The sequence below is a fragment of the Macaca nemestrina genome, chromosome 4 (genome assembly GCF_043159975.1).
Source record: "Macaca nemestrina isolate mMacNem1 chromosome 4, mMacNem.hap1, whole genome shotgun sequence".
Classification (NCBI taxonomy): Eukaryota; Metazoa; Chordata; class Mammalia; order Primates; family Cercopithecidae; genus Macaca; species Macaca nemestrina.
Genome location: NC_092128.1, coordinates 88,062,828 through 88,077,527, shown reverse-complemented (window position 1 = coordinate 88,077,527; position 14,700 = coordinate 88,062,828). Strand labels below are relative to the sequence as shown.

Below are 14,700 nucleotides of genomic sequence, written 5' to 3'. Positions count from 1 at the left end.
CTCAGACTCCGTAACATGCTTGTTAAAATACTGATTCTTGGGTTTTACATAGAACTTACTTGTTATCAGCAGGGGCATGCCTTCAAATTTGCATTTTACAAAACTTTCTAGGTAATTCTTACGCGCAATGCAGTTTGAAAAGAAACGTTAAAGATAACGTAGTTGATGAAGGAATCATGCAAATAGGTAATAAGATCCTACTGTCAAATACACTCAACCAGAATAAAAAATAGACAAACTCATTAATGAAGAACTGAGAAAAAGTTTTTAACAATTTCATGATGAACCCTGTGTTAAACTATGGCATTCTTTATAAGATAGACTCTGAGATCTCCTTTACTGGAGGCATTGACTAATAGCCAATCATGTATGTGTTTGTGTGTATATATACATGAACACACATACATAATATAGACATTAAATATAGAAATATATCTGTTTATGTGTGTTCATACACACATTTGTATGTATCTGCCTAGATACACACATACTATTTCTAAACAGAAGAAAAACCTACACATTTTTTTTCTTTTTAACATATATAATTGGATTCCCCATTATAAAGGAACAAGAAATGGAAAGGTAAAATGACTCAAGTCAATAAACCTTTACCAGAGTCAGGGAATAATGCCTCCTTGGCTTCTAGACTCCAGAGTCTCTAAGGGTGGCAACCACGTCTTATACATCATAGAACGCCACCACATGGTCAAGCACTAAGCACAGCATGTGAGTAAATGCTACGGATTAGGACAGCATTCCTTCCGTGAAGCTGGGAGGAGGCCTGAAGTTACAATCTACAGCAGTGGCTCCTAAACTTCAACATGCATCTAGCCCTACCACCAAGGGTCCTACACCTTAGATTACATAGGTCTACGGTTGGACCCAATAATTAGCATTTCTGGCAAGTTCCCAAGTGATGCTGTTGCTGCCTGTCTGGGTACTACACTTTTAAGAACCACAGATCTAGGAAAAAATCCTTAGTGCTTTGCTATGCAACGGTTGCCAGAGAAAAATATAGGTATTATTTGGTCAGGAAAAACAACATAAGGAATCTAGAAACCTGAGTTCTAGTTCCAACTATATCAGCTAAATGACTACAGCTAATAAACACATACTTACAGACACATCACTGAATACTTCATAACTCTTCTCCCAAGATGAAGGGTTTGGTATAGAGGCAACTGAAAATTCAAACGCTTTTTATATAGGTCAGAGAAAATTTGTGTACTATGAAACTTTGAAATACATAATCTTTCCTGAAATCACTATCCTCAAATCTGTATATTGCCCAGACCACAACTGTTAAACTAAATAGCTTTTGTCCAAAAGAAAGAACACAGACAGGCAGGCAAGCAAGCAAGCAAATAAATAAAAAGATGCTCAGACTAAACACATCACATTATGTAAACATAAATCTAAAGGGAAATTAACTGTTGCAGTATTCTAAACACAAATTACCAATTCAAATATCAATAAACATGTTGTCTAGGCACTTCCTAGTGACCCAGAATAGCAGGATCAGCATAATCTCGAAGCTTGTTAGACAAGCAAAATCTAGGGACACACCTAAAGCTACTGAATAAGAATCTGCATCTTAAGATTCCTATATGATTTGTAAGCACATTAATGTATGAGAAGCACTAACTGACATAGCCCACTGAGATTTTACCATTAACTTGCTATGGTTAGTAAAATTATACAACATTTTAAAAAGACCATTTCCTTAAAAAAATCTATTTCTGCCTTCTAGACAGATAAAAGAGAAATCATAAATAAATTTTACATGAGAAAATACACTGAAACATCATTTGCAAACAAAAACTTCCATTGCAATTTAAAGCTAACAAATATCATCCAGCCACCTAGCTCAAAATCCTAACCTTTACTGCTGAGGAAACTGAGCTATAGGGATGCTACCTAGTTTGGTTAATGACAGTTTTCAGTGACACAACAGATAATGAATGAAATTCTATTGACTCTTTCAAATATTCTTTCTAGTGAAAAACATGTTTTAATTATATATCTTGCAGTCAGTCTACAATTAATGTAAAAGATTAGAAATAGGCCAGGTACAGTGGCTTACACCTGTAATCCCAGCACTTTGGGAGGCTGAGATGGGCAGATCACCTGAGGTCAGGAGTTTGAGAGCAGCCTGGCCAACAGAGCGAACCCCCGTCTCTAATAAAAATACAAAAAATTAGCCGGGCGTGGTGGTGGGTGCCTGTAATCCCAGCTACTCGGGAGGCTGAGGCAGGAGAATCGCTTGAACCCGGGAGTTGGAGGTTGCAGTGAGCCAAGATTGTGCCATTGCACTCCAGCCTGGGCAACAAGAGTGAAAGTCCACCTCAGAAAAAAAAAAAAAAAAAGATTAGAAATATACATAACTTTGGAGGGATAAATAAAATGAGATATCTATGAAAACACAGAAAATCTAGCAAGATGGTGTTTTATCCTTTTTTTATTTCTATTTTTAAAAGACAGACTTCTAAATATTGAAGTAGAAGGGAAACTGGAATTGGACATAATCAATTTGAGCGTAACTTCTAAATACATGATTTTCAAAGAATGATACCATGCATCATTTCAGTGGTTGCATCTGTTGGGTGAATAGAACTGGAAAATTGATTTTAAGACTCATAAATCTGGCAGCCGGGCACGGCTCACGCCTGTAATTCCAGCACTTTGGGAGGCCAGAGCGGGCAGATCACGAAGTCAGGAAATCGAGACCATCCTGGCTAAAATGGTGAAACCCCATCTCTACTAAAAATACAAAAAATTAGCTGGGCGTGGTGGTGGGCACCTGTAGTTCCAGCTACTTGGGAGGCTGAGGCAGGAGAATGTGTGTGAACCTGGGAGGCAGAGCTTGCAGCGAGCTGAGATCACACCACTGCACTCCAGCCTGGGCAACAGAGTGAGACTCTCTCTCAAAATAAATAAATAAACAAATAAATAAAGACTTCTAAATCTGGCTTTGCCACTGAAGTTTTACTATACAGCAATAAATTTTCCAAATATAGCTAATTTTTATAGTTATTAACACAGAAACAGCTATATTTAATACAAGTATTTTTTATAAGTTATCATAGACAAATTAAACCTTCTGTCTTACCATCAAAGAAGCTCTTGGCTCTCAGGTAACTGACACTGAGCCTAAGAACTGAAAGTTTGTCCAACTTATTAATTACATCTTGTGGGAAAGGCAGCAGGCTAGCCAAACGGTCCAACTCTGTATTAAGTCGGTCTCTATGCCGCTTGGAAGGATTTGACTTGATTCCTTCAGCCGGGATTGGCTTTACTCTGAAAAACAAACAAAATATCATAAAAAATCCTTTAAAAAATATAAAGCAAAAATTTGTATTGCATTATAACATTTCAAATATTTCTCTAACACAACAAACTTTTAAAGTCTACTTAAAGTTTACATAAATCTTTCTAAAATCTTCCTTTCGCATCTTAAGAAAAACAAGGGAATGGGTTAAATTCTTCCTAATATTTCATTAAAAAGCTTATGAACTCATCATAGGAAAATGTTTGCTTATACTTCATGCATTTGTAGTATAGTGATTCCCAATTAACAGATCTACTGGGATTTGTTTCCCCCTCTCAAATGCATTAGCCATTGTTTGGTAAAAAAAAAAAAAAAAAAAAAAAAAAAAAAAAGATATTTGTGATGAATTATATGAAAACCATACTCCTTTTGCTATCTTCCACAGGAAGCATCTCAGCATCATTGATGTTGTCAATAAACAGGGACAACCCTAAATAAAGTATGTATCTTCATATCACCAGCTTCCTGTATTTATTTACTTTCAACTCATTAGAGATAATGTCCCAAAGCCCCTCTGGCACCTGCAGATGGTCCTCTAGCCATCTAATGTGGTCCTCAAATATTAAAAGAAGAATAAATTTGACTTTTGCTATTTACATTTCTTGTTGGCAAATATTAGAGGTTAATGGTGATTACTGGCAATTTTTGCTTTTACATGTAGACAATAATTCTACTTAATTATTAGCTTTCATAGCTTGTGTCTCAATTAGAAAATTCAATGAAACCCTAAACAATTTAGCATGATATTCACCTGAGAAGAAAGACACTCATGGGTCAAAGAGGAACATGAGTTCAGAAATGAGAAGTGGAACAACTTCACACAAAGACCCTAGCCAGGATTTCACAGCAGACATTAATCACTTAAAGTGAATTTAAGGATCATCAGATACCCATGCTGAATTGGAAAACCAAATTAATTTATACCTTATACCTCTATACCTTCCTGTTAGCCAGAAAAGTCATTATCCAGCATTTTCTTATGACAAAGACATTTTTGACAATTCAAATGGAATTATATCAGCTTTTAGAAAGGAGAAATTGGCCTGGGCATAGTGCTATTAATATGACCCAATCGAAACATTTCTAGATAATTTCTTTTCAATGATGTATGTGGAGAAGTAATACTTTAGGCAGAAAGAAGATGAAAAGTAAATATTTCTACAAAAAAGGTAATACATCGGTAAAATGATGTGCGTATGTGTGTGTGTGTGTGTATGTATGTATTGACAGATACCATCTCCAGATTGTATGTACAACTGTGTATATAATAGAAATGGGTGATGGTTCCCCTAGCTATCTTCCCCTAACGATACTGCATTTATAAACAAATTTCGAGTCACACCTAATTACTGCATTTCTCCACTTAACCAACTGAATTTCAAACTTTGCCTATAATGCTTGTGTACCTCATTGTGTAATTCTCTACTGGTTAATTAATAACTGCTAACAAGTATTTATTTATATCCTTCACATCCTGGACAGCCCAGGTAAACACTTTTCTCCTAAATATTCAAAAAGTGCTATGGGAGCTAAGCAGAAGCAGGAACTGCTTGAAAAAAGATTTTACAGAAAAGGTGGTATCTGAGATGGATCTTGAGGGAGGGACAGGATTTCAGGAGGAGGCATAACTAAGCATTGGTGAACTGTGAGAATTCCCCCATCTGAAGGGAGAAACACAGGGAGAAAGAGAGAAATGAAGAAAGGTGGTTGGGGCCACATTCTTTCAACAAATATTGAACACCTATCAAGTGCCCAGTACAGAACACTTACAGGTGAACAAAATATACAAAAGCTCCTGTTGTTATGGAGCTTACATCCTAGGTGGAGGATGGAGAAATAAACAAATAAACAAATAAACATACAACTTTTAGGGCGGGTGAGTGCTAAGAAGAAAAATAAAGCAAAGTAAGAAACTAAGGGGTGACAGAGGTGATGCTGGTTTGGACAGCCTAGGAATGTCTCTCTGATGAGATGTTTCAGCACAGACATGAGTAAAACAAAGTGAGCCATGTGGGTGTCTGATGCAAAAATGTTCAAGATAGAGGAGATAGCAAAGTAACAGTAGAAAATCGGACTTAGGCATCTGTTCTTAAGTGTTGAGCTGGGATTTACAAGATTAGCCTGTGTTTTACCAAGCTGACTCTGGTGATAGAGAATACAGAAAGCAGGGCAGGGTTCGCTGAAGTTAGGATTCTGGGATGCCAGAAACTTCTTTCTAAAACATAAATCTGACTATGTCACTCCTCTGATTAAAATCCTTCAGTAGCTCTGAACTGTCCATGTTCCTTAGCTTGGCACGCAAAATCCTTCATGATCTTTCTAGCTTCATCTACCCCTCTGGCTTCATTTATTCTAGTCAAAGCCATTTTTGTCTATTCTACCCCAGAGCTAAGAAATTACTTACAGTTACAACATGTGGTTTGGTGCTTTCATACAACCTCCTTGTTATGTTCCATCCGGTTCAAGTCCCCGCTCAAGTACATCACTTTCATGAAGTCCTCCCTGACCAACCTCACAATGGATTAGCAACTCTGCCCCATTTGACTTCTTATACAAATGCCTTATACAATGCTTCCATTAAGGAATATTCCATAAAAACAACTTCACATAAATAGAAAATGTGTATATAATCCAGTCCTGCACTCTTGGTAGCTTTCCAGTAATGATTATGAAACACTGGAGAGAAGAAAGTAACACAAACACTGAAACAAGGCAAGATGCTATGATATAGGGAAAACCAATAGTAACATAAAGGTATCCCTTCTTGTGGTACTGCTGCCTATCTTGTGCTGGCTCTTTACAATATTCAACCTCACACTAGCTTCTGAGGCTTGCTTTTCATAATGCAAAATTGTCTACATTTCTAATGTATTACTACGTGTCTTATAAAGTATTTAATATGAGAGCAAATTTCCATTGTCAAGTAACCTAATTGCTTATGCTTGTTTGCCTAACACCCTTATTTCTACATAAGCTTGAATCATTTTTGTATCCTTAATGCCTAGCATAGTGCTTGACACAGAGTGGATTCTCAATTAATGTTTGCTGACCAAAAGTGCCAAGAAAAGAAATGATTACAACCTGACCAAAGGCAGTGACAGTGAGGTTAGGAAAGGACTGGCTTGAAGAGAGATTTAAGCCAGACTCAAATGTTCACTGAACTAAACTAACTCGGTATAGGAAGTAAGGAAGAGGAAACCATTGAGTGAGGAGAGGTTGCAAATGGTTCTGCGATTTGTAGCTTGGAAAAACAACTACATTTCCTAATGAGAGCTGTACCAGAAAAGGAAAAAGTGACTTGAGGACAGACCTCAGTAATACCAACACTTAGGTATAGGGCTATGGAAGAGGTGTAGACACAGAGGAGAAATGATAGACAGGAAAAAAACCAGGGTAGAATATTTTGGAGGTCATAGAAGAAAGTCAAATACACAGAGGAATTAAGGTCAGGGCTGAGAAGTACCTACTGAACTTAACAATTCAAATGTACTGGATTTGAAGCTTTTAAAATGCCAGATTGTTAAAGCTAACAAAGGTAATGCATTTGACCCACTTTTTCACTGATTTTGTGAGAAATGTACAGATTTTGTGAAAATATTTAATATCTATCCATACATCTTGAAGATATACAGAACAATTAAAAATAGAAAGTAATCTTACATTAACTACACTTGACTTGGATTATGCTAATATTTTTACTTTTGTATTGTCTTCGAATCAATACCAAAGGACACTGCTAACCATTATTTAAGGAAAAGGCTGTTTGAAATATAAATAAACATCCCTGTAAGATTGGATTTGGGAGCTCTAGAGTTCAAATATCTCCTGAAATAGACCGTATGATGTTGGTCAGGCAAAGGAGCAACTTATTATTTTTTGAAACCTTTACCTCAAAAATCTTGTCCCAATCTATAACCAAAATTGTTATGAAATCAAGACTCTAGCTGACTGCATGCCACGCTTCTGTTTAGAAGCCCTGCAAGCCTTAACTGATGGCGGTAACAGACCCAACAGTATGCCCAATGCCAGTTTGAATGCTATCTTGAAAGTCTTTTAAGATCTCCATCAAAAATGTCTATAAGGTTCATCATTTGTAGCCAGTGTTTGAAGTAAAGCTGAAAAAATTAAACAAGTTTAATCATAAATATAACTGTTTTATATAATATTTGTTATAAAACCTCAAAATGACATGCAAAGATATGGTTTCAGTAATCCTATGAGATTAAAATGACATTTTTTAACAAGAGATTACCTCTTACAGTACTGAGTTTGCTCTATCGGATTTTTCCTCAGGGTGATTTAATCTACTCTTACTGCTTTGGTCTACTTACCCATAACTTGTTTATCTTTATTTCCAGTACCTGTACCTGACTGCCCTTCCATTCACATTCCCCAGGAGTTGGGCACCCACTTCTCAGCACTAACTATGGTGTTACTCTCCATCCAACAGCTAGGAAATCTGAAGTATTCCTCAATAAAATCCCCCTACCATACTACCTACACCCAATAAAGCCCAACTCTTAACCCCATTCATTCTTCATTTCCTTCCCCCAGCTTCAGTGCATCCGTATTTATCTCTGAATATAAATTTCAAATATTTACAATCATAAACTACATACTTAATGTAATGGAGGGGACACATAGCACAAATAGATCCCAACTTCACTATTAGGCTGAACACAGCTGGATATTTTATTTCCCTATATGAGTCAAAAACATCTACAAAAACTTCTGAGAATTCTGGCTGGAAGCCACTTTTAATGAGTCAGAAGTCGTCTGCCACCCTCCTGCTGCTGCCCTATAATTGTGATGAGTTCTTTCCTTTCCCTTTTGTTTGCTATACCTGAGGAGAGATGATGAAATATAAACAGCATAGTTTCTAGCAGAAGACATTAGCAGGGAAAATCAGGAAAATGAAATATGGCCTAGAAACCACTATAAGTTCCATAATCCTGAAAAACTCACTGTTTCCCTTTCCCCCTTCTTCTATGCAAATACACGTTTTTATTTCCCCTTAAACCCACATAAAATGTATCTACCTTACCAGAATCACTAAAACATTCCAAAAAATTTTAAGTGGTAGTTAATTGTTAAATTAGCACATCTCAAATATGTACTATGTGCATGGTACTATACTGGGAAGCTCTCGTAGCTTCAAAGCCAAATGATAGTCTTATCTTTAAAGACATTCTTTTTCCTACTAGGAGGAAATATATTTTATAACATGGCAAAATCAAGCATAATATATTGCTCAGTAACACAGGTGCTGTAAAAGAGTTCATGGAGATGTGGCATCTAAATCAGGTCTTAAATACAGGCAAGACACTTCTGTTTCCGTGACGGTAGAATACCTAGCTTTCTGCAATTACCCTTCTCTTCCAGAAAATCACACCAAAACAAGAAAAGCAGGAGCCAGAAACACAAACTCTGACTCCAATGAACCTAAGAGACAGCTAAACCCAGACGCAAATAAACAGGAAGATGGTAGAAAAGAAATCAATAATAGCACAGAACAGGAAGGAAAATGTAATCACAGTATATTACTTAGCTCAACAGTAAACACCATACAGTCAAAAATAATACAACGCTAATGTGTATGTAATCTAAAATTGTGATAAAACATATTGGGAGGATGGGGGAAGGTGAAAAAGGTTAAGGAGAGACAAGAGAGGGCTAAAATCCCTAACTACCACAGTAAGACATCAAAAGATAAGGTCTAACATGCTATACTTAAGATGTGCCACATATATAATTGACTTTTGAAGTCTGCCAGTGTTATTTAATAGGAATACATTTTAAAACAATATTTCAATAGAAAGAAGTAAGAAGAACAAACTAAAAGACGACTGAAAAATGTAAGACAAAACAAACGAATATGTAAAGGACAACCTAAGTAGAAAATCTGCTAATGTAAGTGCTTCTCCTATACACAACCATGATCCCAACATATAACTTTAATTACCAACCACACTTTTGCCTATGAAAGTGACAATAACACTTTTTAAGCAAAAATGCAAGGATATAGTCACATCCCCAGATTGATGATGGGAATGTAATTAGCAAATTTTTCTTAATCTGACACTACCTTTTGGAGTGTACAATTTGGTTCAACCTTAAAACAACACATACTTTACTATACTAAAATTCCGTTACAGGAATTTTGTCCTTAAAAAATGAATTTGCATAAAAATTTACATGTCCCAAGGGTATTCTCTGAAATATTAAAGTATTAAATGGTTGGGCATAAAATTTCCTCCCAAAACAAAAACAGTTAAATAAATTACAGAATATTAGCACAACAGAGTATTATGCCGTCTTTAAAAACAAACAACATTTCAAAGGGGAAGGGTGGCAGGCAGCAAATCTGTAAGACAGGAGAAAAGACTCTAAGATGAAAGGACGTAAAACACAAGTATGGAGATAAGCAAGTACAAATTATGTATGGGAAATGACAATTTATTTCAGCTGTAACACTATCCGAGCAGAAACAGTGAAAATCCCTAGGATATGGCTGTACTGCATGCATCACTGAATCTGTTCACCTGGATAGTACGAACGCAAGTCAGTAAGAACACAAGCTTTGAAGCCAAAAGACCTGGGATCCAATATCCAAACTCTTTTTCATTACCTGAGCAACTCTGAATTTGAATCTCAGTTCCCTATGTATAAACTGAAATCCTACTACCTTTCTTTGGTACTATTAGAAAAATGAAGAAAATGATGTAAAGAACTGGGCATGCTTTTATCAGAATAAGTGCTAATAAACAGTCATTTTTTGTTATGTTAAGCCACTAGCAAAATATCAATTTTAAAAGAAGCGTGGAAGTAGAAAGGTACTGTTGTAAAAGATTTGTATGGTATTTACTTCTAAGTAACTGTCTTAATTAAATACACGAGTAAGCACGTACTATGTAAATTTATTCACCAGTGAAGTAGCACATTTCAGCTGTAGCCGTAATTGAGAACATAATCATATACTGCCTCTTACTGTTTCACGGGAGAATTGATTGTTCTGTGATAATGTAAGCTAAAAGAATAGAATTTATGTTTCTGTTTCATTTATATCTTTAGCAGTCTTCACAGTTTATATATATTTTTTGTTCCGTTTTAGTTGTGAGAATAGCAGTACAGGTGCTGACTGTCCTGCTTTATTGGTTGAGAAACTTGCCCAGATCTATAACAGTGAAGAAACTAGACCTCATTTTTTAGTTTAGATCCAGTGCTTTCAATTTATACCTGCTTCCTCTTTTTGCCATTTAGTGTCATCTATAACTAAATACTTTCACTTACTTCATTTCATAGTCCTAACAAGCAAGTGTCCATAACTACTATGTGTATGCTACCTAAATCAAGCTATTTGAAAGAAAAATGATGGAGAAATAATTGTGTAAATGAAAATACCCATTCTTTTATTTTAGATGCTATTTTAAAAACAGCACCATAAATTTATATAAAACATTTAATGAATATTTTGTAAGTAATACAATTCAGTATTACATGTATGAAATTCATGACATTTAAAAAGAATGAATAGCAAGACAGAAAATGCTTTTATATATTATTATTAATACGTTAATAGAAGTAAAAGTTTTTATCAGTATGCATTTTAAAGAAGGATCAGCTAAGGCTCAGAAGTGACTTTCAGTTCTGACACTTCATGATGGCTTAATCACCACTACAGCTGGTATCATTTTAAAGTGTAGATCCCCTTTTCTCAACACCTATTATTTGCCAACATACAGTGCTAACTTTCTATGTATAGGTAAGCTGAAATCCATTACAACTTATTCTTTATGATTAAAACCTTAAAAATACAAAAATATATCCAAAATTATCACTAGGGAAAAACATTCTATTTAATTCTATAATGGCCTTTTTGACTATCTTCATGAGACAAAATAAACAAACACTTTCGTTTCCAAAGAGAATAAAATAAACACAGTATTTGTTCTCTTTTTCTGAATAGGGTTACTAAGTATGGGGCAACAGTCTAAGGAAAGTTAAAGTAGATTCTATAATGAAGGTTATCTTTGATATTTTCTTCTTTAAAGTAGGAACATGAATTAGATGTAAAGTTGCTTCAGAGCCTTTAATTTCCCAACTTTCATTACTCCCAAAAGAAAGGAAACATTTATTGAGAGTCTACTATGTTCAAGATACTTCAGTGGGATTAAATTGAACACATTTAAAATGTATTTCCTACTAATAAAGATAATTTTCAACGTGAGAGCCGCCACTAGGGGGGGTTGATTTTTCTTAATAAATTCATCTCAAGACTGAAAGAGCTTCAGGTTAAAATTGTCAACTACTTTAGTCCAAAATTTTATGGAATATATATATATATAATATATATATGTAATATAAAATAAACATATACCATAAAATTTATATTTAAATAGTTGTCTTTTTAAACAGTCCTGTAATTATGCTACAGCATATTTTATCTGTAAATAACATAAAATGGCTCTCATTTAAGAGGTCAAAGTTAAGTAGGTCTGGATAGCATTTTCAGCTCAAAACAAGATCTATTTTCCCCAATGTTGGCAGGTTTTAGGGCTCATTAGGTCACAGACTAGTAGTTTAATTTTAAAACTCAAATTTAATATCAAGTTTAATGACTTCATTTCTAAAATAAACTTTGATTTACTGCATTATAAAGTTAACAATTTTTCATTCAGGTAAAAATAATTTATATAAACACTTTCACTTGATAAAGAAAATACCAGCACTAGCCTTTTCTTACAGAGGAAGCTGGTGATATTTAAGGCATTTGTATGATTAGAAGCAATATATGGTGCTCAGTAGAGATCTGATAAACATCTATGCTAACAAAACAAAATGTGGGTGAATGGGAAAAATACTTTTGTTATATTGTAAGAAATTAATACAAGCATATTAAAGACTAAGAAAGTATATTAGGATAATCTAATAAAAAGTACATTTTACGCAAAGTAACTAAAATCCATAAATGTTAAACTGTATAATGAATACAAAATTATGGCATTTGTTTTTGTTTACAAAGCCACCCAGGTCCTTTTATAACACCCTAACTGAAACCCAGTATCTTAAAAACACATCAGGGAAAGCTTCCTGTTTTCTCACTATACACATAAAACCTATGACGTCCCTATTATATATGATGCTAAGTATATTATTGCATTAATAAACACATAGAACAGACATTTGTGATGCCTCCCAACTTTAACCATGAAGGACAATGTCAAATAAGACAAACATACTTTAATATAAGAAATCATTCTACAAAATTAAAAGTATTATAAACCGATGTCTCAAACTGCCAAGGTAGAAAACTGCTGGTTTGACAACATTCCCTTAAAACACACTCTACCATAAAACTTCCATATTTTAATCAGTCTATTTACAGATTATTATCCTCTGTTAATGCCAATTCACAAATCTAGTTCTGAAGAACTATGATAACTGAAATTCTGAAAGGAAACTAAAATTTTAGAATGAAACTTTAAACCAATAACTGGTTTTAAATGTAAATCTTAAAGTGTTATTTTTCTGGTTCCCATTAGTGACAGTTGGAGTCTAAGCAAAATGCACACTTCTGATTTGGTCTGAGAGGACGTTTAAGAGTTCTTAAAATTGTTTACGAAAACTTGAAAAACATGCAGGTAAAGTAACTCAGAGATAAAACTAGAAATAAAAAAATTGGAACAAACACATGAATACAACCACCACACAACAGGAAAAGTTTCCAGCACGGATACTTTTTTCTGACACACAAGAAAATAAAGTATTTGCCATCTCACACAAATATTCCACCAAAATCAACTGACAACGACAAAAGCAAGTTTGTACTCACTCAATTAGAACAAAACTTTGAAGGGGAAAATAATTAGAGGTAAATGTTAAGAATGAAAATCTCTCTCAAATGCAGTTCTAAATCTTTTATGTTACAGACTCTAAAGCCACCCCAAAAGTGATAAGCAAGCTTCCGAAAAAGATGTCTGAAGAATACAAATCCTCCACCGTATCCTGTCCGTTGCATCCACTCCCACCTGCTACCACGTCTATCCACTTTACCGATATGGTCACGATGAGCGCTACAAAACTGCTGCCAAATAAGTAAATAAGAGCGCAACAGAAAGCCAGTAGGTGGGGACCAAAAAGTACCTTTAGAGGCACTCAGCCCCTTCGTAAAAGTCAGCACGTGTTTAGCTCTTTAAAACATCTCGCCCTACCAAACTCTACCAAGAATGAGAATTAAGACTGTCCTCTAACCTAACGCATGCGGATATTAAAAGTGGAAGGAGATTTCAAGACAGGTTTATACTAACTAATCCATTAGCCCAAGGCAGATCAGAGCTGTCAACAAATCAGGACCAAATCAGAGAGAACAAAGTTATAAATGTGAGAGGGTGTGTATGCACCGGTGCGGGGGAAGAGGATGGGTGGAAGGACAATTTTTAAAATGCAATCATTGAAAACGCGAGAATTCAAGTCCTCGGTCTCCCGACCGGCCTCCAAACCTCGATTCCACGGGCAGTGCCGGGAATGAACCTAATCCCCAGGATCGCAGGGATTTGGGGGCGGGGTGGGGCTGCCTCCCGCACCCGCGTGCCTGTGCGCCCAGCCCCCGCGATGAGGACGCGCTCGGGACACTCACGTTTTCTGCACCGGCTTCCGCCGCTTGCGACTGGCGTAGGTGATGTTGGCGCTGCTGCTGTTCATGGTGCCCAGCCGACGGCGGCGGCTACTCCCCGGGCACTGGCGGCCGGGTCCCCGGGACGTGGTGTCTGCCGGGACGACGGCGGCGGCAGGCGCCGGGTTCCGCGAAGCCGCGCCCGCTCCACCTGCGTCCTCTCCAGACAGTGGCGTGGGCGCTGCGCCTCCGCGCCTCGGCTACCGCAGGCTCCCGCAGCCCGCGCCAGTCCAGGTGAGCTGCCCGGGCCTGGCGCCGAAAGGGGGGGCAAGGGGCGGAGACCCGCGAGCGAGGCGGCGCAGGTGCCGTCTACACCGGCGGAGGCGGCGCGGCAATGCCCGCAGGTGAGGCGGCCCGGGCAGAGGAGGAGCCTGGGCCGTCTATTTAGAATCCTGGCCTGGGTCGCTCACGGTGCCGCCGCGCTCCGTGACCGTAGCCGCGGCCCCTTGGGTGAGGGAGGCGCCGCCGCGTTGCTCCCGGGACTTCCCAAATCCTGGGTGCTTCCCGCCTGCGGAGCTCGGGGGCCAGCCACCAGTCCCGGCTGCTCCTAGCTTACGTTCGGCTACACAGCTGCCCCTGGTCTGAGCTGGCGGTCCGGGGCACGCTCTCGGAACAGAGCGTCGAGGGGACTCCCCAGCCGCTGCCTCCCGCCGCCGCGCGCACCGGCTGAATAGCACAAGCACCCCCGACCCCTCACCGG

General features: G+C 37.4%; 1 protein-coding gene across 1 annotated transcript in view; it reads right to left on the bottom strand.

The window, feature by feature from the left end:
* LOC105475637 (aryl hydrocarbon receptor) overlaps positions 1–14,658 on the bottom strand; it is a 44,708-nt gene extending 30,050 nt beyond the window's left edge. Inside the window, exons 1-2 of the mRNA XM_011731063.3 lie at positions 13,965–14,658; positions 3,110–3,297 (exon numbers count right to left, since the gene is read on the bottom strand). Of these exons, the coding sequence (XP_011729365.2) occupies positions 3,110–3,297; positions 13,965–14,029 (253 nt within the window). The 5' untranslated portion in view covers positions 14,030–14,658. The remainder of the gene's footprint in view (positions 1–3,109; positions 3,298–13,964) is intronic.
* Between the last annotated feature and the right edge of the window lie 42 nt (positions 14,659–14,700).